The sequence below is a fragment of the Topomyia yanbarensis genome, chromosome 3 (genome assembly GCF_030247195.1).
Source record: "Topomyia yanbarensis strain Yona2022 chromosome 3, ASM3024719v1, whole genome shotgun sequence".
NCBI lineage: Eukaryota > Metazoa > Arthropoda > Insecta > Diptera > Culicidae > Topomyia > Topomyia yanbarensis.
The window spans coordinates 67,819,833-67,844,625 of record NC_080672.1 but is presented as its reverse complement, the minus strand read 5'-3'; the positions used below and the strand labels follow the sequence as shown (position 1 = coordinate 67,844,625).

General features: G+C 38.9%; 1 protein-coding gene across 1 annotated transcript in view; it reads right to left on the bottom strand.

Annotated features, from left to right (window-relative positions):
* LOC131688487 (exostosin-1) overlaps positions 1-24,793 on the bottom strand; it is a 501,100-nt gene that overhangs the window by 62,602 nt on the left and 413,705 nt on the right. Inside the window, exon 3 of the mRNA XM_058972773.1 lies at positions 6,846-6,920. Coding sequence (XP_058828756.1) covers positions 6,846-6,920 — 75 coding nt within the window. The remainder of the gene's footprint in view (positions 1-6,845; positions 6,921-24,793) is intronic.

Below are 24,793 nucleotides of genomic sequence, written 5' to 3'. Positions count from 1 at the left end.
AAGTTATATTAATGAATTGGCTTTGAAGGGATTACCCACGAACAACCAGCAATAATGTCGAAGATATTAAAGATGAAGACTTTGTGTCTTCAGAAACGTTGTGGGCAAAGGCTTGCTCTACAACTTTGCCGAAGACATAATTTTAATATATGCGCTTTTAAGAAAGTTGTTAAATATATCTCACTTTTAGGGAGATAAATTATCAAAATAACACCATATGAAAGGACTTATAGTGGCGACGAATTCCTCCGAAGACGTCATTAATCCAAATTTAACGATTTATGCGTAATTAATAGATCGCACGATTTTGGCAAAAAAAACCACTGTTCGTGGGCGCTTTTATCTCCGTGAGATCGTGGACATAGGTGTGACGTCATGATCTCGATTGCATGTTCTCATGTGTGATAAAATTTGCATTATAGCGAAAGGCACAAGCGTTTCTGTGTTACATCACGTGGCCGATTTTATGTCGTGTATGCTAGCCTGTGTATAACTTCGTGTGTTTCATTCTAATAATTAATTATGAGTATAAGATTCAGATGACGCAAGAAATTGAGCTCTTTCAACCCAATAAGTTCTGCATTTTAGAGTGGGAGCTTACGAACGTGTATGATTCTTGGTCGCGCGAGAGCGGGCGTTTGTATGTTGGCACATGATACCGCGTTTATAAATTCGTGCTACGAGGTTGACTTAATCGCTATGACGTTTATATGATTGTGAGCTCGTGGGAGTAATTGTGCGAGAGTGATCGCGTTGTCGACCGGGTTTATAGTGTCACGAACGGCTCGAGCGTGTGTATGCTATTGTGTAGAACGTCTGCAAATATTTTGTTTTATGGTACAATAAAGCGACATTTTTCTAAATTTTCATTGCAAAATACTGACAATTCGTCGCCGTTGTGCTATCTTATGACAAACGCCATTCTGGGGTATACTGAGTTAGATATGCTACATTACTTGTTTGAAAAATCTCTACAAAATGGCGTTTTCAGAATTTTGAAATTCTGCTTGGTTACTGAGATATAGCGAGAAACGTGATGAGAAATTGTGAGTTTTTTTTTATTTAAATCGCTGTATCTTGGAATTGGCTCAAGTTATATTGAAGTTTCAAATGATTTTCTGTTTAAAAATGTATGAGGAACACAAGGTATAATGATTTTAAAAAACAAAAGTTCATGTATTGCGCGAAAAATGCAGTTTGTCCTTTAAGTTGGAAAAACAACACTGTAAACAAAAAATACCATTTTGCTAAATTCCTTGACCAATTTCCTTTAAAATATAACTCACCGATTGTTTAAAGATTGAATTAAGCTGAAGATATGAATAAAAGTTAAAAATTGTTGATTTATTTGTATAGAAAATTTTCATGCCCAATTATGACACGTCATACAAATTTTGTCATCAATACACACCTATGACACGTGTGAGTGCGACTTTTGTTTATATTTTTAGCAAAAACTGTCAACATAGTCCAAAAAATGCAACGAATGAAATAAATAATTAATATAATAGTTCTATATTTAAAATTTAAAATTATTCAATATGAATACAATAAACAAAACAAATAAAATCCATAAAATGAATAAACTGAAAAATGAGTATACAGAATGAAAAATTAAAAGTTAACCTGAAAATATCGCAAAATTAGGAATACCTTTCTAAATCCAACAGATAGGAAGGTACATTGTTCCGCAGAAATATGTGATTTCGCATACGCAAACAACTTTGTGAAATATTACAAGAACCAGTCTTCCCAAATGAACATTAAACACAATATTCGCTCTGGTTCTGTGCTCTGGTTACACCCACACTTCGTGTACGAACTCAAACACACTATTTCGTACCAAAACACTTGCACATGTTCACCTGTACAACCGAACCCCATGTACGTACACTTAGGTTCGAGGCACTAGTTTTCTCTTTCTCACTCTCATCATCACTAGCGTTGGCTCTTTTTGCCTTGTGCGAATCGTTCTCGTGTACGCACCCGTTGTACGTACACGGATGTTTCAACTAGAGTTCGTACATCGTTCGTTTGGGTTCGATGTTCGGCGCGAACCTGTACATCGAGACGAAGCATGCTTGAGTTTGAACGCGTGCACGGATTTTTTTTTAACGCAGGTTCAAAATTGTAGATGTTGTGATGTGTTTTCTTAAAAACCTGTTTTAATCCACCTAGCGGTGCAATTGTGCCTTTCTCATTTCTCTAAAATATGGCACGGAGGCTTTTTATGTTCAACATAATTGTGGAAATGTCCATTACATTCTTAGTACACTTTGCACTTCTACACAATGGCATGCCAGCCACGAACTTGATGAGCTACTTGTCGACGGTGAAACACTTGAAACAAAAAAATATCATACTCCATTAGCCTAATCAGCATTAGATCAATGTTATCTGCTTGCTAACTCATTTTGTCATGCGGGGGTGGGTATGTGAGGAGGGCGAAAGTCCCATGAACGAACGACTCCCCAGCTTAAATTGGTATGCTTTGTGATATAGTGGTGGTTTAAAGATGATGGGGTTGAAAGGTAGGGGTATGAGGGCTGGATGGGGCGGTGGTCTGAGGGGTGATTTAAGGAGATTTTTAAAGGAGGGGAGTGAACAGTAGAGGGGGGGGGGTGTAACCCCTCTCCGTAAACCATCAACTACGCCCCTGTTAAAATCAAGAAACCTTATGCGAGTCGAAAAAAAAATTAGGTTGACCTTTTTCAGAGTGATTGCATAACCTTTCTATATGAGAAAGGCAAAAATGTGCCAAAATCCAAAAAAGTGAATCGTCGTCAAATTTTTTTCGAGTTTGCATCAAATCTCGACGTTTCATGCACCTTGAACATATTTAGCATCAAAAATAAAAATTCTATTTTTAATTTTTCCTATAGTTTATATGAGAAATTTCTGTGTGGCCGCACTCTGAAACCCGTAATTCCGGAACCAGAATTTCGATCGATCCAAAATTCAATAGTAGCCGATGGGAAGATTGCACCTTTCATTTGAGACTAAGTTTGGGCAAATCGGTCCAGCCATCTCTGAGAAAAATGAGTGACATTATTTGACACATACGCACATACATACACACACACATACACACACATACACACATACATACACACACACATACAGACTTTTTCCGATCTCGATGAACTGAATCGAATGGGATATGACACTCGGCCCTCCGGGCCGGGATTAGGTTGACGTTTTTCAGAGTGATTGCATAACTTTTCTATTTCTATATGAGAAAGGCAAAAATGTGCCAAAATCCAAAAAAGTGAATCGTCGTCAAATTTTTTCGAGTTTGCATCAAATCTCGACGTTTCATGCACCTTGAACACATTTAGCATCAAAAATAAAAATTCTATTTTTATTTTTGATGCTAAAACCCGTAATTCCGGAACCAGAATTCCGATCGATCCAAAATTCAATAGCAGCCGATGGAAAGGATGATGCACCTTTCATTTGAGACTAAGTTTGGGCAAATCGGTCCAGCCATCTCGGAGAAAAATGAGTGACATTATTTAATACATACGCACATACATACACACATACACACACATACACACACATACAGACTTTTCCGATCTCGACGAACTGAATCGAATGGGATATGACAATCGGCCCTCCGGGCCGGGATTAGGTTGACGTTTTGCAGAGTGATTGCATAACCTTTCTATATGAGAAAGGCAAAAAGAAGGATCTTGCATATATCATATTCTATAACATGAAAAACTTAAACCATTAAAGTTAGATATATGGCATCTTAAGAAATTTCTTTTGTAGTAATCTTTGCTACAACTTTGCCGAAGACACAAACTCTATCTTAATTAGTTCAGAAAATAGATTTCGTATATCACTTATAGGCGAATTAATCAATACACAATATATTCCGGTAGATGCGCAATCCAAAAGGCAAGAATTTCTCTGAACAAACTGTACTTCTAAAGTTAACGGTGTAGACGCAATTTAGAGCACGAAAACGATGTTTTGAAACACTGTGCTGCGGTGTAACCCCTTAAATATAGGAGATGTATGCAGTGTTTTACGAGCCATAGCGCCTTACAATTTTGCAGCTGTGCTCTTTATTTACTTCTGACCAACATTATTATGCGTTAACATGTGAATTAGAGGGTTTTTTTCATATACTTCGTGTCAGTGGGTAAGAAAATCGGTAGTATCCAATCAAACATACACTGAAAATAAGTGACAACATTTTTTTAACCTCTCTCTCTCTCTCTCTTGTCTTTGGATTTATTGTATCTCCCGAAATTTCTGCCTCCTTCTTCGCATTTTCGCTTAACTATCGATCCGTGTATAAATATACTCTCCTGAAGAGACTAACTAATGGTATAATGGATGTCGAACAAGTTGCGTTATCTAAGGCTCCGAATTTTCGTTTAAATTTATACACATTGAACCGGTAAGATATCTGATCCTTTTCCCGGTCAAAGATAATCCACTAAGTATTCAAAAGATTTCGAGAGAACGGACGCAGAAATATTCAGCCGCAACAGATATCTCGAAGGTCCGCACAAATATACTCAGGATTGTAATATTTTGTCTAAAGTAAACAAATGACGTTACTGGCAACAAATCTTTTATGAAGGATTAACGCGTTTATATGCCTACTCACAAAGTTGAGATCGACGGTGTGTTCACCGATTCGAGTGGTTTGTTAAAAGGGCCCCTTGCTCATGTGAGCGAAGATTTTAAATGGCAATCCCGGACGGTAAAGAGCACAGCTGCAAAATTGTAAGGCGCTATGGCTTGTAAAACAATGCATACATCTCCTATGTTTAAGGGGTTACACCGCAGCACAGTGTTTCAAAACGTCGTTTTCGTGCTCAAAATTGCGTCTACACCGTTAACTTTAGAAGTACAGTTTGTTCAGAGAAATTCTTGCCTTTTGGATTGCGCATCTACCGGAATATATTGTGTATTGATTAATTCGCCTATAAGTGATATACGAAATCTATTTTCTGAACTAATTAAGATAGAGTTTGTGTCTTCGGCAAAGTTGTAGCAAAGATTACTACAAAAGAAATTTCTTAAGATGCCATATATCTAACTTTAATGGTTTAAGTTTTTCATGTTATAGATTATGATATATGCAAGATTCTTCTTTTTTAAGAAAACACACACAACATCTACAATTTGTATGTTTCTTCATACTTGTATCGTGTGACCTTTGGTGGGCCAGCTTTGCATAATTACGTTTGTTTCAGCAATATTCATGTTCCTATTTGCAATAAATGCAAGCAATTGTAAGGACATTTATGTTATAATGTACGGTGTGGCAAGTGATAATGATTTGGTTGGGCTCTGGTATTGAAAATACTGAAAAGTGTGACTATTGTGGTGAGAGTCCATATGATCTATCACCATGCCCCGCCCAGCGCTTTCAGTCGCTATATTGAATAAAACATTTTAAAGCACACTGTACATACCTCACTTCAATCTATCTAACGTCACAAACAAGTCGCATGTCTCTCCGACTGTTTTGAGGCTTGATGGTGACTCATTCAGCATCATGCGAATCAGCTTAATGAGTGTTGTCAGAAAGCTATTTTCTACAACAGTTTGTTTCGTCTCAATGTTACTTTGCTATCTACTGAGAAAAGATTTAGCCAATGGGCGTCGATTGCTAAACAGAATACGGGAGAGTGCATTGTAATATACGACGTTGATGATCATTAGGCATCGTAAATTATTTCACTCGATTTTGTGGTCCATGTTTTAGATATAGCATATGAGGCCATCCAACCCATCTAAAAACATTTCTTCTCACGCTCCCCTACTCCGCCATATAGCTGCTGCAAACAAACGGGTTCTAGCCTGGTTTTTCTCGTCTGTCTCTGCTGAGAACTCTACATCAAACTGTTGAACTAATTGCCTCAATGAACTGCCACCTGACTGCGTTCAGACTGTCCCTAGTCGCTTCGTCCGTCAAGGTTTTAGGCATATTCTTCTGCGACATCTTAGGCTGACAGCCGCTGCATGATTTGTACCAAGGTTCTTTCAAGACTGTCCGGTTAAATCGGGCAGTCTTGCACAAATTTTACATATCACCAGATATAAGTAAATGAACCAATTAATTGAAGGGAAAGCACACAATTTGCGCTTTAAATTTTGAGATTCTATGAATTTCCTTTCCACGGTTTGTACATCTTCAACTTGCAAATATTTAACTAGTTGGAAGTATTGCATCGACTTCCGCCTAGTATCTTTAAATTAACACAACTCGGAAAATATCTAACCTGTTTGATCTAAACTAATTACTTTCCCGACCGGACAGCTTTCTAAGCGGAAATACCACTAACCGAAATGGTGCAGGCACGAGGGTACACGAATTGTTCAACTCGACGCCAAAAATAAGAGTAATTATAAATTTCTGCATAATCAAATATTTCTAGCTTCAATTTCAAAGCTCCCACCACCACCACCACCGAGCATCCAACATCAAAGCTCCGGGCAAAATGATACGCTTTTCGACCGACAGAAACCACGCGGCCAATCCCAACCGGTGTGCTACCATCACGTGTACACTGTGCACTCATAATGATACAAAGGACGACCATCCCAGCCAGGATTCCCCATTCGTGAGCCAGCTTCCCGATTTGCCCGTGATCTCAACCAACACCCCCCCCCCACCCTCTTTCTCAACCCACGTGGTCCCACTTCTATCCGAAGGCATCAAATATTCATGAAATATCACATAATTTCGGTCCCGGCGAGATAGGCATGCAAGGATCTGACAAGCGACCGTTTCGCTACTTTACAGTCTGCTGCCGATTCACCCGCCGGGGCTGTGGACTGGTCGGGACAACGGGGACGGATGAACAAATATTTACCTAAACGATCCTAGACGGCGTCCTCTCGGCACAAGGCAAAATGTTGAATTTTGTAATAAAGTCTCGTAGTCGTATCTGCAATGAAAGAGGAAGAAAGAAAGACGGATGAGTATTACTGACATTGGCGAATGTTTTTTTTTGTGAAACGGAGGAAAAGCTTCAAAGGGATTGTGTAACATAGGTGGTGAAAAGCTGTCCATCTAATGAAGTGTATGTAGCTGAAAATTATTGGTTTGATTATGGATTATAGTTTTGTGTAGTATCGAAAACTTCAGGAATATTGAACTTGCATACTCCCTTACTATTTTATTGTCTTGATCTTATACTCTCTTATTCTCTAACTCTTTTACTCTTTCAATCTTTTACTCTTTTACTCTTTTACTGTTTTACTCTTTTACTCTTTTACTCTTTTACTCTTTTACTCTTTTACTCTTTTACTCTTTTACTCTTTTACTCTTTTACTCTTTTACTCTTTTACTCTTTTACTCTTTTACTCTTTTACTCTTTTACTCTTTTACTCTTTTACTCTTTTACTCTTTTACTCTTTTACTCTTTTACTCTTTTACTCTTTTACTCTTTTACTCTTTTACTCTTTTACTCTTTTACTCTTTTACTCTTTTACTCTTTTACTCTTTTACTCTTTTACTCTTTTACTCTTTTACTCTTTTACTCTTTTACTCTTTTACTCTTTTACTCTTTTACTCTTTTACTCTTTTACTCTTTTACTCTTTTACTCTTTTACTCTTTTACTCTTTTACTCTTTTACTCTTTTACTCTTTTACTCTTTTACTCTTTTACTCTTTTACTCTTTTACTCTTTTACTCTTTTACTCTTTTACTCTTTTACTCTTTTACTCTTTTACTCTTTTACTCTTTTACTCTTTTACTCTTTTACTCTTTTACTCTTTTACTCTTTTACTCTTTTACTCTTTTACTCTTTTACTCTTTTACTCTTTTACTCTTTTACTCTTTTACTCTTTTACTCTTTTACTCTTTTACTCTTTTACTCTTTTACTCTTTTACTCTTTTACTCTTTTACTCTTTTACTCTTTTACTCTTTTACTCTTTTACTCTTTTACTCTTTTACTCTTTTACTCTTTTACTCTTTTACTCTTTTACTCTTTTACTCTTTTACTCTTTTACTCTTTTACTCTTTTACTCTTTTACTCTTTTACTCTTTTACTCTTTTACTCTTTTACTCTTTTACTCTTTTACTCTTTTACTCTTTTACTCTTTTACTCTTTTACTCTTTTACTCTTTTACTCTTTTACTCTTTTACTCTTTTACTCTTTTACTCTTTTACTCTTTTACTCTTTTACTCTTTTACTCTTTTACTCTTTTACTCTTTTACTCTTTTACTCTTTTACTCTTTTACTCTTTTACTCTTTTACTCTTTTACTCTTTTACTCTTTTACTCTTTTACTCTTTTACTCTTTTACTCTTTTACTCTTTTACTCTTTTACTCTTTTACTCTTTTACTCTTTTACTCTTTTACTCTTTTACTCTTTTACTCTTTTACTCTTTTACTCTTTTACTCTTTTACTCTTTTACTCTTTTACTCTTTTACTCTTTTACTCTTTTACTCTTTTACTCTTTTACTCTTTTACTCTTTTACTCTTTTACTCTTTTACTCTTTTACTCTTTTACTCTTTTACTCTTTTACTCTTTTACTCTTTTACTCTTTTACTCTTTTACTCTTTTACTCTTTTACTCTTTTACTCTTTTACTCTTTTACTCTTTTACTCTTTTACTCTTTTACTCTTTTACTCTTTTACTCTTTTACTCTTTTACTCTTTTACTCTTTTACTCTTTTACTCTTTTACTCTTTTACTCTTTTACTCTTTTACTCTTTTACTCTTTTACTCTTTTACTCTTTTACTCTTTTACTCTTTTACTCTTTTACTCTTTTACTCTTTTACTCTTTTACTCTTTTACTCTTTTACTCTTTTACTCTTTTACTCTTTTACTCTTTTACTCTTTTACTCTTTTACTCTTTTACTCTTTTACTCTTTTACTCTTTTACTCTTTTACTCTTTTACTCTTTTACTCTTTTACTCTTTTACTCTTTTACTCTTTTACTCTTTTACTCTTTTACTCTTTTACTCTTTTACTCTTTTACTCTTTTACTCTTTTACTCTTTTACTCTTTTACTCTTTTACTCTTTTACTCTTTTACTCTTTTACTCTTTTACTCTTTTACTCTTTTACTCTTTTACTCTTTTACTCTTTTACTCTTTTACTCTTTTACTCTTTTACTCTTTTACTCTTTTACTCTTTTACTCTTTTACTCTTTTACTCTTTTACTCTTTTACTCTTTTACTCTTTTACTCTTTTACTCTTTTACTCTTTTACTCTTTTACTCTTTTACTCTTTTACTCTTTTACTCTTTTACTCTTTTACTCTTTTACTCTTTTACTCTTTTACTCTTTTACTCTTTTACTCTTTTACTCTTTTACTCTTTTACTCTTTTACTCTTTTACTCTTTTACTCTTTTACTCTTTTACTCTTTTACTCTTTTACTCTTTTACTCTTTTACTCTTTTACTCTTTTACTCTTTTACTCTTTTACTCTTTTACTCTTTTACTCTTTTACTCTTTTACTCTTTTACTCTTTTACTCTTTTACTCTTTTACTCTTTTACTCTTTTACTCTTTTACTCTTTTACTCTTTTACTCTTTTACTCTTTTACTCTTTTACTCTTTTACTCTTTTACTCTTTTACTCTTTTACTCTTTTACTCTTTTACTCTTTTACTCTTTTACTCTTTTACTCTTTTACTCTTTTACTCTTTTACTCTTTTACTCTTTTACTCTTTTACTCTTTTACTCTTTTACTCTTTTACTCTTTTACTCTTTTACTCTTTTACTCTTTTACTCTTTTACTCTTTTACTCTTTTACTCTTTTACTCTTTTACTCTTTTACTCTTTTACTCTTTTACTCTTTTACTCTTTTACTCTTTTACTCTTTTACTCTTTTACTCTTTTACTCTTTTACTCTTTTACTCTTTTACTCTTTTACTCTTTTACTCTTTTACTCTTTTACTCTTTTACTCTTTTACTCTTTTACTCTTTTACTCTTTTACTCTTTTACTCTTTTACTCTTTTACTCTTTTACTCTTTTACTCTTTTACTCTTTTACTCTTTTACTCTTTTACTCTTTTACTCTTTTACTCTTTTACTCTTTTACTCTTTTACTCTTTTACTCTTTTACTCTTTTACTCTTTTACTCTTTTACTCTTTTACTCTTTTACTCTTTTACTCTTTTACTCTTTTACTCTTTTACTCTTTTACTCTTTTACTCTTTTACTCTTTTACTCTTTTACTCTTTTACTCTTTTACTCTTTTACTCTTTTACTCTTTTACTCTTTTACTCTTTTACTCTTTTACTCTTTTACTCTTTTACTCTTTTACTCTTTTACTCTTTTACTCTTTTACTCTTTTACTCTTTTACTCTTTTACTCTTTTACTCTTTTACTCTTTTACTCTTTACTCTTTTACTCTTTTACTCTTTTACTCTTTTACTCTTTTACTCTTTTACTCTTTTACTCTTTTACTCTTTTACTCTTTTACTCTTTTACTCTTTTACTCTTTTACTCTTTTACTCTTTTACTCTTTTACTCTTTTACTCTTTTACTCTTTTACTCTTTTACTCTTTTACTCTTTTACTCTTTTACTCTTTTACTCTTTTACTCTTTTACTCTTTTACTCTTTTACTCTTTTACTCTTTTACTCTTTTACTCTTTTACTCTTTTACTCTTTTACTCTTTTACTCTTTTACTCTTTTACTCTTTTACTCTTTTACTCTTTTACTCTTTTACTCTTTTACTCTTTTACTCTTTTACTCTTTTACTCTTTTACTCTTTTACTCTTTTACTCTTTTACTCTTTTACTCTTTTACTCTTTTACTCTTTTACTCTTTTACTCTTTTACTCTTTTACTCTTTTACTCTTTTACTCTTTTACTCTTTTACTCTTTTACTCTTTTACTCTTTTACTCTTTTACTCTTTTACTCTTTTACTCTTTTACTCTTTTACTCTTTTACTCTTTTACTCTTTTACTCTTTTACTCTTTTACTCTTTTACTCTTTTACTCTTTTACTCTTTTACTCTTTTACTCTTTTACTCTTTTACTCTTTTACTCTTTTACTCTTTTACTCTTTTACTCTTTTACTCTTTTACTCTTTTACTCTTTTACTCTTTTACTCTTTTACTCTTTTACTCTTTTACTCTTTTACTCTTTTACTCTTTTACTCTTTTACTCTTTTACTCTTTTACTCTTTTACTCTTTTACTCTTTTACTCTTTTACTCTTTTACTCTTTTACTCTTTTACTCTTTTACTCTTTTACTCTTTTACTCTTTTACTCTTTTACTCTTTTACTCTTTTACTCTTTTACTCTTTTACTCTTTTACTCTTTTACTCTTTTACTCTTTTACTCTTTTACTCTTTTACTCTTTTACTCTTTTACTCTTTTACTCTTTTACTCTTTTACTCTTTTACTCTTTTACTCTTTTACTCTTTTACTCTTTTACTCTTTTACTCTTTTACTCTTTTACTCTTTTACTCTTTTACTCTTTTACTCTTTTACTCTTTTACTCTTTTACTCTTTTACTCTTTTACTCTTTTACTCTTTTACTCTTTTACTCTTTTACTCTTTTACTCTTTTACTCTTTTACTCTTTTACTCTTTTACTCTTTTACTCTTTTACTCTTTTACTCTTTTACTCTTTTACTCTTTTACTCTTTTACTCTTTTACTCTTTTACTCTTTTACTCTTTTACTCTTTTACTCTTTTACTCTTTTACTCTTTTACTCTTTTACTCTTTTACTCTTTTACTCTTTTACTCTTTTACTCTTTTACTCTTTTACTCTTTTACTCTTTTACTCTTTTACTCTTTTACTCTTTTACTCTTTTACTCTTTTACTCTTTTACTCTTTTACTCTTTTTCTCTTTTACTCTTTTACTCTTTTACTCTTTTCTCTTTTACTCTTTTACTCTTTTACTCTTTTACTCTTTTACTCTTTTACTCTTTTACTCTTTTACTCTTTTACTCTTTTACTCTTTTACTCTTTTACTCTTTTACTCTTTTACTCTTTTACTCTTTTACTCTTTTACTCTTTTACTCTTTTACTCTTTTACTCTTTTACTCTTTTACTCTTTTACTCTTTTACTCTTTTACTCTTTTACTCTTTTACTCTTTTACTCTTTTACTCTTTTACTCTTTTACTCTTTTACTCTTTTACTCTTTTACTCTTTTACTCTTTTACTCTTTTACTCTTTTACTCTTTTACTCTTTTACTCTTTTACTCTTTTACTCTTTTACTCTTTTACTCTTTTACTCTTTTACTCTTTTACTCTTTTACTCTTTTACTCTTTTACTCTTTTACTCTTTTACTCTTTTACTCTTTTACTCTTTTACTCTTTTACTCTTTTACTCTTTTACTCTTTTACTCTTTTACTCTTTTACTCTTTTACTCTTTTACTCTTTTACTCTTTTACTCTTTTACTCTTTTACTCTTTTACTCTTTTACTCTTTTACTCTTTTACTCTTTTACTCTTTTACTCTTTTACTCTTTTACTCTTTTACTCTTTTACTCTTTTACTCTTTTACTCTTTTACTCTTTTACTCTTTTACTCTTTTACTCTTTTACTCTTTTACTCTTTTACTCTTTTACTCTTTTACTCTTTTACTCTTTTACTCTTTTACTCTTTTACTCTTTTACTCTTTTACTCTTTTACTCTTTTACTCTTTTACTCTTTTACTCTTTTACTCTTTTACTCTTTTACTCTTTTACTCTTTTACTCTTTTACTCTTTTACTCTTTTACTCTTTTACTCTTTTACTCTTTTACTCTTTTACTCTTTTACTCTTTTACTCTTTTACTCTTTTACTCTTTTACTCTTTTACTCTTTTACTCTTTTACTCTTTTACTCTTTTACTCTTTTACTCTTTTACTCTTTTACTCTTTTACTCTTTTACTCTTTTACTCTTTTACTCTTTTACTCTTTTACTCTTTTACTCTTTTACTCTTTTACTCTTTTACTCTTTTACTCTTTTACTCTTTTACTCTTTTACTCTTTTACTCTTTTACTCTTTTACTCTTTTACTCTTTTACTCTTTTACTCTTTTACTCTTTTACTCTTTTACTCTTTTACTCTTTTACTCTTTTACTCTTTTACTCTTTTACTCTTTTACTCTTTTACTCTTTTACTCTTTTACTCTTTTACTCTTTTACTCTTTTACTCTTTTACTCTTTTACTCTTTTACTCTTTTACTCTTTTACTCTTTTACTCTTTTACTCTTTTACTCTTTTACTCTTTTACTCTTTTACTCTTTTACTCTTTTACTCTTTTACTCTTTTACTCTTTTACTCTTTTACTCTTTTACTCTTTTACTCTTTTACTCTTTTACTCTTTTACTCTTTTACTCTTTTACTCTTTTACTCTTTTACTCTTTTACTCTTTTACTCTTTTACTCTTTTACTCTTTTACTCTTTTACTCTTTTACTCTTTTACTCTTTTACTCTTTTACTCTTTTACTCTTTTACTCTTTTACTCTTTTACTCTTTTACTCTTTTACTCTTTTACTCTTTTACTCTTTTACTCTTTTACTCTTTTACTCTTTTACTCTTTTACTCTTTTACTCTTTTACTCTTTTACTCTTTTACTCTTTTACTCTTTTACTCTTTTACTCTTTTACTCTTTTACTCTTTTACTCTTTTACTCTTTTACTCTTTTACTCTTTTACTCTTTTACTCTTTTACTCTTTTACTCTTTTACTCTTTTACTCTTTTACTCTTTTACTCTTTTACTCTTTTACTCTTTTACTCTTTTACTCTTTTACTCTTTTACTCTTTTACTCTTTTACTCTTTTACTCTTTTACTCTTTTACTCTTTTACTCTTTTACTCTTTTACTCTTTTACTCTTTTACTCTTTTACTCTTTTACTCTTTTACTCTTTTACTCTTTTACTCTTTTACTCTTTTACTCTTTTACTCTTTTACTCTTTTACTCTTTTACTCTTTTACTCTTTTACTCTTTTACTCTTTTACTCTTTTACTCTTTTACTCTTTTACTCTTTTACTCTTTTACTCTTTTACTCTATTTCTCACTTAGATTATTACGTATTATTCGCATTATCTTACATGGAGTATTTCTTAGTTTTATAATTTCATCCTGACATTTGAAAACACTCCTCGTAAGCTTGCTTCTAAATATGCATTCCATTCCTTTCTGTCAGAGCCAAAGGTCCACCGTAGGTCAACGGGAAGCGAAAGCCCCAGCTTTCTCGCTAAATTATAGCCCGTTGATAAGCATCAAACCACGCGCCGTCGCCGTTTCTCGTTAGTTTCAACTCATACCTGCTTTCCATCTCCGGACCGGTTCCACACGAAGGGACGGGCAAGCGAAAAATGATGGGGAAAATATCCGATGGCGACTCACAAATAGTCGCATGCCTCGTGGAGGTACATCGTTCAGCTTTTAAAGTTTCATAGAAAATTACAGAAAACCCCTCCTTCCCAGCGAGTGTCATATCAGCTTCTGGCTGGTTGGCATGGCAGAACAGTTTTCAATGCGGTCCAACAGGAAATGTCGGTGGGTTTGGTTTTCAAAGGCGCTTTTCTATGACCCCCACCCCTTATTGTTGATGCCTTCGGGATAATTTTTCCCTCAGACACTCCAGAAATATGTTTTCCTCCTGTCACATGCGCTATCGTTTTCGCTTTGTACAGTCTACCGGAACCGGTTGTTGAATCCACCGACGGATAGTCGAACGAAGAAAACGAAAAGATATCATCGGCACATGTGAGAAAAACAATAAATTTCACGGAATTTATGTCCGCAGGCTCACCGTAACTATTTATCACACGAGTGAGCATGCGGCTGCGGGCGGTCTTTTATTACTCAAATGAAGCTCGTATTTTTTACCTGGAGAACTTGTCTAGAGTGTAGATCAAGTTGGTGGAGAACACCGCGATGCAGGTTTTTTCAACAGGTGGTAGACCATCGCCTTTGCTCGATTTTCTGGTGCATACGCGGTGTTCTCCATACTCATTTCAATCCGGTCGTTGAATAATTTGTTTCAAACGGTAGATCTGTTTTGTTCTCTGTTTAAGGAGTGATTAAGATATCAGAGAAACAACCCTTTTAAGCAACGCACACAACATAACATTGATATGGGTTTGCACAAAACACCAAGCGTTCCCTTGAAACACTATTCGATGGAGACGCGTGGTAGTTTGAGTGAGAAACAAAAATTGAAGATTCTTCTCAATTTTCTGGTATTTAGGAGAAATTGTTCGATATGCAGTAGTAATCCATCTTAATTTCTCGTTTGTCACCAGAATGACTATCAGCTCATTCCAGTGCACCAGCGCGTCAACAGGAAATGAAGCTCTGTAGAAAAACGTCCACAAACTCGATCATACCCCGGCTGCCAATCAATATTCTCATCCAGTATGCACCCTTGTATGACCGCTGTAAAACCATGCTAATCTCACCGATCCCTGACTCAAGGCCCCCCTCGGTGGAATCGATGCATGTAAAACATCAATCTAAATGGAAATTTTCCAAACACACATTCTCGCATAAGTCAAAGCAAATTTACCGGCAGTCTCCGTTCCGTTTTTTCAACGACACAAACACCCAGTGAACGATACTCACACGGATCATAGTCTTGAAAATCGTCGCCATTCGAACGTTCTCTCTTCCGAAGCGAAGGCGGTCCTGACACACCCATCATTCATATGGATCCGCAGCCACACGGAGCAGCATTGGCGAAATTGGCATCCGAGTAATCTCCAACGAAAATCTATCGCAGGGATTCCCTTCAGGATTCGGAGGCGAGCAAAACAATCCATCCGGTCGGGTAACCTTTGCGATTGCGGAATGGTTCTGACAGCAACAGTAGGTACTGTAGGTAGTCGCCTTTACTCTCTTTTGATACCACCCACCTACCAGCGGGGCGAAAACAAAGTGAAAAGTCGACAAAAGTAAGGAAAAAAACCGGATGCGAGGCTCAGGAAATTCAATAAAAGTCATTTCTCTTTCCGACGTCAGCGATGGCCAAACCCCTCAACGTGTCCGGGTAGTGGTTTGGGTATGAGAATCAGTGCTGAAATTTCTGCTGGAACTGTGGCTTTAGTGATTTAGAATTCGGTCGGCAATATGTTGAAGTTCTCTCATGATTGTTTTTCAGTTACTACCGATTAGCGCATGTTATTTTAGATAAACGTATTTGTGCTTAAATTTACACCACCCAAGCTAACTCAGAAAGGAGTACTACGATTGGATTTCTAGCACATAGGAGTCATCAATTCGCTCTACGAATTATACGAACATCGATCCGTTCCAGTACTACAGAAAATCAGCATGCGTTTCGCGGAGACAGCGAGAAAATAATGGTCACTGGCCCGATTGCTTTGAGTTTGTGCTAGGTATGTGTTGCGACAAATGCTCCAAACGAAGTGAAATCAAAACCTATAAATTGTGTACCTACCTCCTTCGAACTAGAGTTTCGTTTTTGTTCTGGATTCCAACGCTGCAAAGCAACTGGTCATACTGCCATGTTGCACGTTGGAAATAATCTGTGAGGGAGGTTTGCTTTTGCTAAACCAATAAATAGCAGACGCAGGTTTTTTTTTTCTTTAGACAATGCTCTCTACAGCGTAGGACAAAAGCTGTTCAGTCTGGCCAAGTGGCCTGCCTATCTGGATAGGTAGAATGTGTTGGAGGAGGTTGCAATAATTTATTTTCCACGCTGTTTTTTTGGTTCAAGTATTTATACCAATGAAATGAAAGTACTTCTAAAGAATTTGAACGAATAATGCAAAATTGAAAAAAATAAGGATTTATCCTATTATTTCAAGAATTTTCCACTGGTCACTTTATAGAAATCACACTGAAGGGTCGCATATATTAGATAAAACCGACCTACATGATGATCGCCTACAATCAATTCGCGACGTTCGACTTCGGATGACGCCATTTTTTTCAATTTTTCGAAAAATTGACAACGAAAAAAGTACAGTGTAAACAATGCACTTTAATAACACCCACCCAAATTTTCAAGACAAAATACCCAATGGATTATTTTCTAGAGCGATTTTTTCATGATGCAATTTGATGTGGGATACTTTATATGCATAAGAAGCGTTACGGCATAATTGAAAATTTGATCGTATATATATTTTTGTATATTTTGGCGCATGATTTTTAAGACCCTAAGGCACCTTCTAGATCAATTAAAATTTTTTAACCTTTAAAATCTACAGTGGCTAATAATCTTTCGTTATTGGCAAACCAAAGACGTGGTACTACATTACATCGTGAAACTTGAACTTCTATATTGACAGACTCTGCAGCCGAATTTAAGTGTACAGGATAGGTGGTTGGGCTAGTGCTATGGTCTTAATGGTCACTAAGAATCCTTCCTGGCTGGGACACGAATGCATGTCGAGTGGCTTATGAGGTCAGCACTGTTTTTTATAGTGGAATTAAATGGAATCTGACTCAAGAAGGTTAATTCTGCACTTTATCATAAAACAGTGAGAGATTCTTGTAAGCGAGATCCAAAAATTCATGTGAACTCCGCTAGCGAATGACGGATCCCAATAGTAGCATGTCTGTAATAACATACGTACATGGAACTATTGAGATCCAGAGCTACAGGTCCAAAGCCCTGGTAAAGGAGGATGGTTGTGATGATCCGGGCCGAGATCACCACGTAAAGCAAGGTAGGGCATAACCCCAATTCCAAGGCGTGAAGCGACCCGTGCCGAGGGATGAGTGATCGAGGGGGTGAAAAAGATGCTCGATCGTTAACGGAGCCTGTGGGGTACCTGGGCAACCCCCACAGTAAGCGTCCCTTACCACGCTAATGCGGAGCTCTGGCGTGGCGGACATATATTTCTCGCGCTACTCGTGGGAATTTTCATGGAGCAAAATAAAAATAAAAATAAACAGACGGAGGTGCCAAACCCCTTCGCAAGAGGTGGTTTGGCGAGGTCTCCCCCCCGTGGGGAGAGTAGTGGAACGATGAGTGCTGTACTCGAAAGCACCAGTGACCCCCCAGCAGCGGTAGGCAATACCCCTACCAATGCATCGGAGGGGCCAATAGCTGCGATGCGCAAAGTAGCGAAGCAACTCGATGCTATAATCGACTTCGCTAGCGCAAAGCAGAACATAGCCAAGGAGTTGAAGTTGAGCCTTCTGGAGCTCCGGAAAGCTGTTCGTGTCGCAAGACAGGAACAGCAGGCATATGTTGAGAGGGTGGAATGTCGGGAAAGGCCCGACAGAGAAACCCAGACAGTGGCCTCCAATAGGGAGGAAAGAGAGAAGGTTAATAGAGGTTCACAGACAGTGGCCTTTACCTTCTATGGAGCAGCCACGTCGATCGGAGCGGCGACCGAGTTCCCCTCGAAGGGAAAGGGAAAGGGCAATCGCAAGACGGCATCGAATGCGAAGCGCCCTAGGAAGTCGCCAGGAGAGGGTGCCAAAACCGACACCACTCGGCGTGCAACCGTCAAGGTCAAACGCCGCCTGGGTGAGGTAAGCGAGGGCGAGAGTGACCTCGCTGTGGAGAGCGATGGTACCAGCAACCCGACACGACCGGGGCAGGGGGGCTCAAACCCCTGGACGCTGGTTACCAAGAAAAAGCCGGCACCGAAACCGGAGGTACCGCGGCCTGCGAGGAAGGCCAAGGACAGAGGCGAAGCCTTGTGGTTAAAAACCGACAAGGACAAATACGCCGATGTCCTTAAATCGATGAAGGCGGCCGAAAGCCTCTCGGCCCTTGGGCAGGATGTGCGTAGCGTAAGACGCACCAACACGGGAGAGATGCTCCTGGTGCTGAAGCGAGGCGCACAATCAAGTGCAATATATAAGGCCTTGGCTCAAGAGGTCCTTGGCGAGGGCGCCCAAATCAGGTCGCTAGGTGCGGAAACAACTCTCCAGTGCAAGCACTTGGACGAGTTCACGACCGCAGAAGACGTCGTCGCAGCCGTCAAGGAGCAATGCGGCGTCACAATCGAGCGGGCCTCTGTGCGATTGAGGGACGGACCCTCTGGCACCCAAGTAGCCTACCTCAGGCTACTGAATGCGGATGCCAAAAAGGTTACCGAGAAAGGGAAGCTGAAGATCGGCTGGTCGGTATGCCCTATTAGTATACCCCAGCCGCCTTCAGTGGACAGGTGCTATCGGTGCCTAGAATCCGGCCATAAAGCTTATGAATGCAAAGGCTTAGACAGGAGTAAGCTATGTCGTCGATGCGGCGAGGAGGGGCATAAAGAGCGGGGGTGCACTAAGGCATATAAGTGCCTTATCTGCACCTCTAAGAAGCAAGCCCATAAACATGCTATGGGCGGACCTTCGTGTCCCTTCGGCGAGTTAAATAAGAAGAAGCCGTGAGAGTCACACAGCTAAATCTTAACCATTGTGCAGCAGCCCAACAGCTGCTGTGGCAGTCGGTCTCGGAGTCGAGGACAGATGTCGCCCTCTTATCAGACCCGTACAGCATCCCAGCCGGCAACGGCAATTGGGTGTCGGACGGGTCTGGAATGGTGGCAATCTGTACAACGGGAAGGTTCCCGGTTCAAGAGGTAATACACCCCTCCGCCGAGGGTGTGGCGATTGCCAAGATCAATGGTGTGTTCTATTGCAGCTGCTACGCCCCACCAAGGTGGCCAATAGAACAGTTCTACCAGATGATCGACAGGCTCTCGTCGGACCTCGTGGGCCGGAAACCGGTAGTAATAGCGGGAGACTTCAACGCTTGGGCAGTGGAGTGGGGCAGCCGCTGTACAAATAGCAGGGGTCAAGCGCTAATGGAAGCGTTTGCGAAACTCGATACTGTGCTAGCTAATGATGGCTCCGCTAGTACATTCCGTAGAAACGGAGTGGAGGCGTGGATTGATTTGACCTTTGCCAGCCCGAGTCTGGCTCCAGGCATGGAATGGAGGGTAGACGAAGGCTACACCCATAGTGATCATTTAGCAATCCGCTTTAAGATCAACTATGGTGTGCAGCATCCGAGGGCGGGAGATCCCTGTCAGGTACGCGGGTGGAAGTCCAATCACTTCGACAGCGAAGCTTTCACCGCGGCCCTGGGACTGGAGGCCAACACCGACAGTCTAAGCGGGGATGCGCTGGTAGCTGTTCTATCACGCGCGTGCGACGCCACTATGCCGAGAAAAACACTGCCAAGAAACGGCAGATGCCCGGTATACTGGTGGAGTGCCGAGATTGCAGCTCTACGGTCAGCCTGCCTCAGAGCTAGACGTAGGATGCAAAGAGCTCGCACCGAGGATGCAAGAGAGAACCGCCGTGAAGTGTTTCGAGCTGCGAAATTAGCCCTTAACAAGGCTATTAAAAGCAGCAAGAGAGCGTGTTTCGACAACCTGTGTGAGAGTGCCAACGCGAATCCGTGGGGTGACGCCTACAGGATTGTGATGGCCAAGACCAAAGGGGGCTCCTCACCCCCAGAACGGTCTCCGGACCGGTTGGCAACGATTATCGAAGTACTCTTCCCGTCTCGAGCCACAAGCCCCTGGCCACCTGCACTACGAGACAGTGCGGGCACGGTCGAAATGGTGGCTCCAGTGACGAACGAAGAACTACTCGCAGTGGCTAAATCCCTAGCAATGAACAAAGCTCCAGGGCCGGATGGAGTTCCGAACAACGCTCTCAAGGCAGCGATCATAGCGAACCCGAACATGTTCAGGCTAGCTATGCAGAGATGCCTTGACGAGTGCCGTTTCCCCGATAGATGGAAAAGGCAGAAACTGGTGCTGTTGCCGAAGCCCGGGAAGCCGCCAGGCGACCCATCGGCGTACAGACCAATCTGTCTGATAGACACGACTGGCAAACTGCTTGAGAGGATCATCCTCAACAGGCTCACCCCGTACGCGGAAGGTACGGACGGTCTGTCAAGCAACCAGTTTGGCTTTCGGAAGGGTAAGTCCACAGTGGACGCTCTCAACTCAGTGATAAATACTGCCGAGATAGCGATCCAACGAAAAAGGCGAGGTATTCGATACTGTGCGTTAGTGACACTTGACGTGAAGAACGCATTCAACAGCGCAAGCTGGAATGCCATCGCGCTCTCGTTACACCGGCTTAGCCTACCGGTGGGTCTGTACCTGATCCTGGAAAGTTACTTCCAAAACCGCGTACTGCTATACGAGACCGATGCCGGTCAGAAAAGGGTTCCGATTACCGCCGGAGTCCCGCAGGGCTCGATCCTAGGCCCGGTGCTATGGAACCTCATGTATGACGGGGTTCTGAGACTGAAGTTCCCTCCTGGGGTCAAGATCGTCGGCTTTGCCGACGACGTAACCTTGGAGGTCTACGGGGAGTCAATTCCTGAGGTAGAACTAACCGCAGAACACGCGATTAGCACGGTGGAGGAATGGATGAGCGCGAGAGGCCTGGAGCTCGCTCATCATAAGACGGAGGTAGTTATCGTCAACAACCGCAAGTCGGCACAACATGCAGTTATCCATGTGGGAGAAGTCGCGATCACTTCACAACGAAGTCTGAAGTCTCTCGGAGTCATTATAGACGACAAGCTGACCTTCGGCAGCCATGTCGACTATACGTGCAAGAGAGCGTCGACTGCTGTTGCGGCACTATCGAGAATGATGTCCAACAGCTCAAAGGTGTGCGCCAGTAGACGTAGGTTACTGGCAGGCGTTGCCGTATCTATCCTCAGGTACGGCGGCCCGTCATGGTCAAGAGCACTGAGGGTAACCAGTTACCTACAGAAACTGGAGAGCACCTACCGCGTGATGTGCCTCAGAGTGATATCTGCCTACCGCACGGTATCACACGATGCATCCTGCGTGATAGCGAGCATGATGCCAGTCGGGCTGGTCATTCGGGAAGATGAGGAGTGCTTTGAGCTACGTGGAAATAGGGGAGCCCGCGAGCGCACCAGGGTGACCTCGGTCGCCAGATGGCAGCGTGAGTGGGACAACTCCTCGAAAGGTAGGTGGACCCACCGGCTGATACCTAGCATATCGAGCTGGGTGGGAAGACCCCATGGGGAAGTTCACTTCCACCTGACACAATTCTTGTCAGGCCATGGCTGTTTCCGTCAGTACCTCCACAGGTTCGGACACGCGGAGGTCCCAGTCTGCCCGGACTGCCCAGGTGTAGATGAAACTGCCGAGCACATACTGTTCGTATGTCATCGGTTCGACGTCGAAAGAAGAGCAATGCTTGACGTCTGTGGCTGGGACACAACCCCGGATACCCTTATTCAGCGGATGTGTCAAACGGTGGAGAAGTGGAACGCAGTCTCGGCTGCTACCATCCAGATTGCCAGTAGGCTACAGGTAATCTGGCGAACCGAGCAACAGACGGCGGGCACGGCTAACTAGTGATTGGTTAGTTGGAGCGAAAAAGGCCAAGCGCAAAATAAGAGAGTGAATGGTCTGTTCATGCCGAGGTAGGTTGGCGCAGCGAATGGCAACCGCGTAAGGGGTAAACCCAGCCACCCCGAAGCAAGACAGAAGAGTGAGTGTATAGGCGTATAAGTGGACTGCCTCATGCCAAGACGGGAGGGTCGTAGCGTAGTATGTTGGAACTAAGCTATCGATGCCTCATGGCGTGGCAGAGGAGTGAAAGGGTGAGCATCCAAGTCAGTCTCACACTGCATGTTAAGGGTGAGCATAAAAGTCAGCCTCACAGGTTGGTAGCAAGCAAGGAATGAAAAAGGTGAGCACAAAAGTCAGCCTCGCATGGTATGTCAGAAGTGGGGCCTAAGAAAAATGTCCCACATGGGATGCCAGAGGGAGTGACAAAGGTACAATAGAGTGGCACGATTGAGAGTGAATCAGGTGATAGGGTGAGCACCCAAGTCAGCCTCACATGTATGGGTAGGGCGAGCACAAAAGTAAGCCTAGCAAGGAATGAGTAAGGTGAGCACACAAGTCAGCCTCGCATGGAACGTAAAAGGTGAGCACAAAAGTCAGCCTCATGTGGGAGTGTTTGAGAGTGAATCAAAGTGTGATTGAGAGAGCACCCAAGTAAGCCTCATACAGGATGTATGATCGCGTGAGTGAGAGTGAATGAGTACATTTAGTACAGCCATCCCCCCAGAAGTAATACCGAGAGGTAGTTCCTGGGAGGAATGATGGCGGAGCCCAATGGAGTTTAGTCGGTATTAATGGCTGGTCACCATTCGAGTCCGACACGCCCCCAGTGCACCCCGTGTGGTAGATTGGACCCTACCGTTAGCACGTGTACTGGGCTAGGACATAAAGGTCTTCTCCATTGTAAAAAAAAAAAAAAAAGACTCTCAATAAACACATCAATCATGTGATAAGAAATACAATACTTCGTGGCATGAAATGGTTTCTATTAATACCACGGGTTGCTATATCAAAGGCCTTAAGTTAGGTTAAATCTAGCCAAATATTACTTTTGTTGTCGGATTCATACTGGATAATGACCCATTCGGCCTAATGGTGGTCGGCCTAACGGTATTCGGCCAAACGACATTCAAGCTAACGGCTTTCGCTCTAATCACTGACTTAATGGCATTCGGCATTATGACCCATTCGGTTTAATAGCGTTGACCTTAATAGCATTCGGCCTAGCGGCATACGGCCTAATGGCCAGACGCCTTCAAAAACTAATGCGCATAAATATAAATCGTCGCTGTTGTGCTATCTTATGACAAGCGTCATTTAGCACATTTCGAGAAAAAAGATTTTTAAAGTTTGAGGTTCAATATCTTGAAACTTATAAATGGTAGAAAGAATTAAGAGAAGACAATTTATACTTCTATCTATTCTGTGTTAATCTCTCAAAGATTACGAAGATCCGTGGACTATGTTGAGAGTTTTGCCAAAAATGTAAAAAAAAAGTCACACTCACACGTGTCACAGGTATGTATTGATCGCAAAATTTGTATGACATGTCATAATTGTGCATGGAAAATTGGTCAAGAAATCTAGAAAAAAATTTACAATTTAAAAGTAAAACTGCATTTTTTTCGCAGTATATGAATTTTTATTTTGAATATCATTATGCCAGCGTGTTCCTTAGACATTTTTACACATAAAATCATCTGAAATTTTAATATAACTCGAGCCAATCTCACGATACATTGGTTAAAATTTCTCATCACGTTTCTTGCTATAAGTAACCAAGCAGAATCTCGAAATTAGGGGGTGGGCGTAGCGTAGTTGGTAAATCGATTGCCTTGAACGCAGCGCACCTGGGTTCGAGACCCGACTCCACACATAGGGTTAGAAATTTTTCAAAAGAGATTTTTCTAACCCGAAGAGGCGAATGACCTTAAAGTTAAAACCTCTATAATCGAAATAACAAAAACAAAACAAAAAATCTCGAAATTCTGAAAACGCCATTTTGTAGTGATTTTTCAGATAAGTAATGTCTAACTCAGTTTAACCCAAAATGGCGTTAGTCATAAGATAACACAACAGCAACCCAAGCAAGCGCCTAACTAACACAGCCTTTAAGGCGAAGTTCGTTCTGTATATCTGCTAAATATACCATTGTAGTGTTTTCGCAACAGAGTACGTTGTGTATGTGATTGGGGCAGCTTGGCAGTAAGGTTGCCAAAAATCTTTCTGCGCTGTTTATTCGAAACTCGAGAGCATCTCATTAGATCGGAAGAGATATTTCTCTCAAGCAGTGGGAATCACAGGAAGAATGAAGAAATTCTCCACTTTCAGATAATTATCGAGCTGTTCCAGCGTTCGGTCCTTGAAATCGGACCATTCCAGTATACCAGCTCGAAATAACTTCTGCTGTTTATCGAACCGAAGGAAAAGTTTTAATTAAATTTATAGAAAATGCACTCCCGACCTCTCTGCCGGTGCCGGAGACACGTGTGTGGGAGTGCGTGTGTCTTTGAGCTTTGAGCTAGTGTCGTCAAGGAAGACTTTAATATGACGAAAATAGCGAAAAAGCGTGTATTATCTGT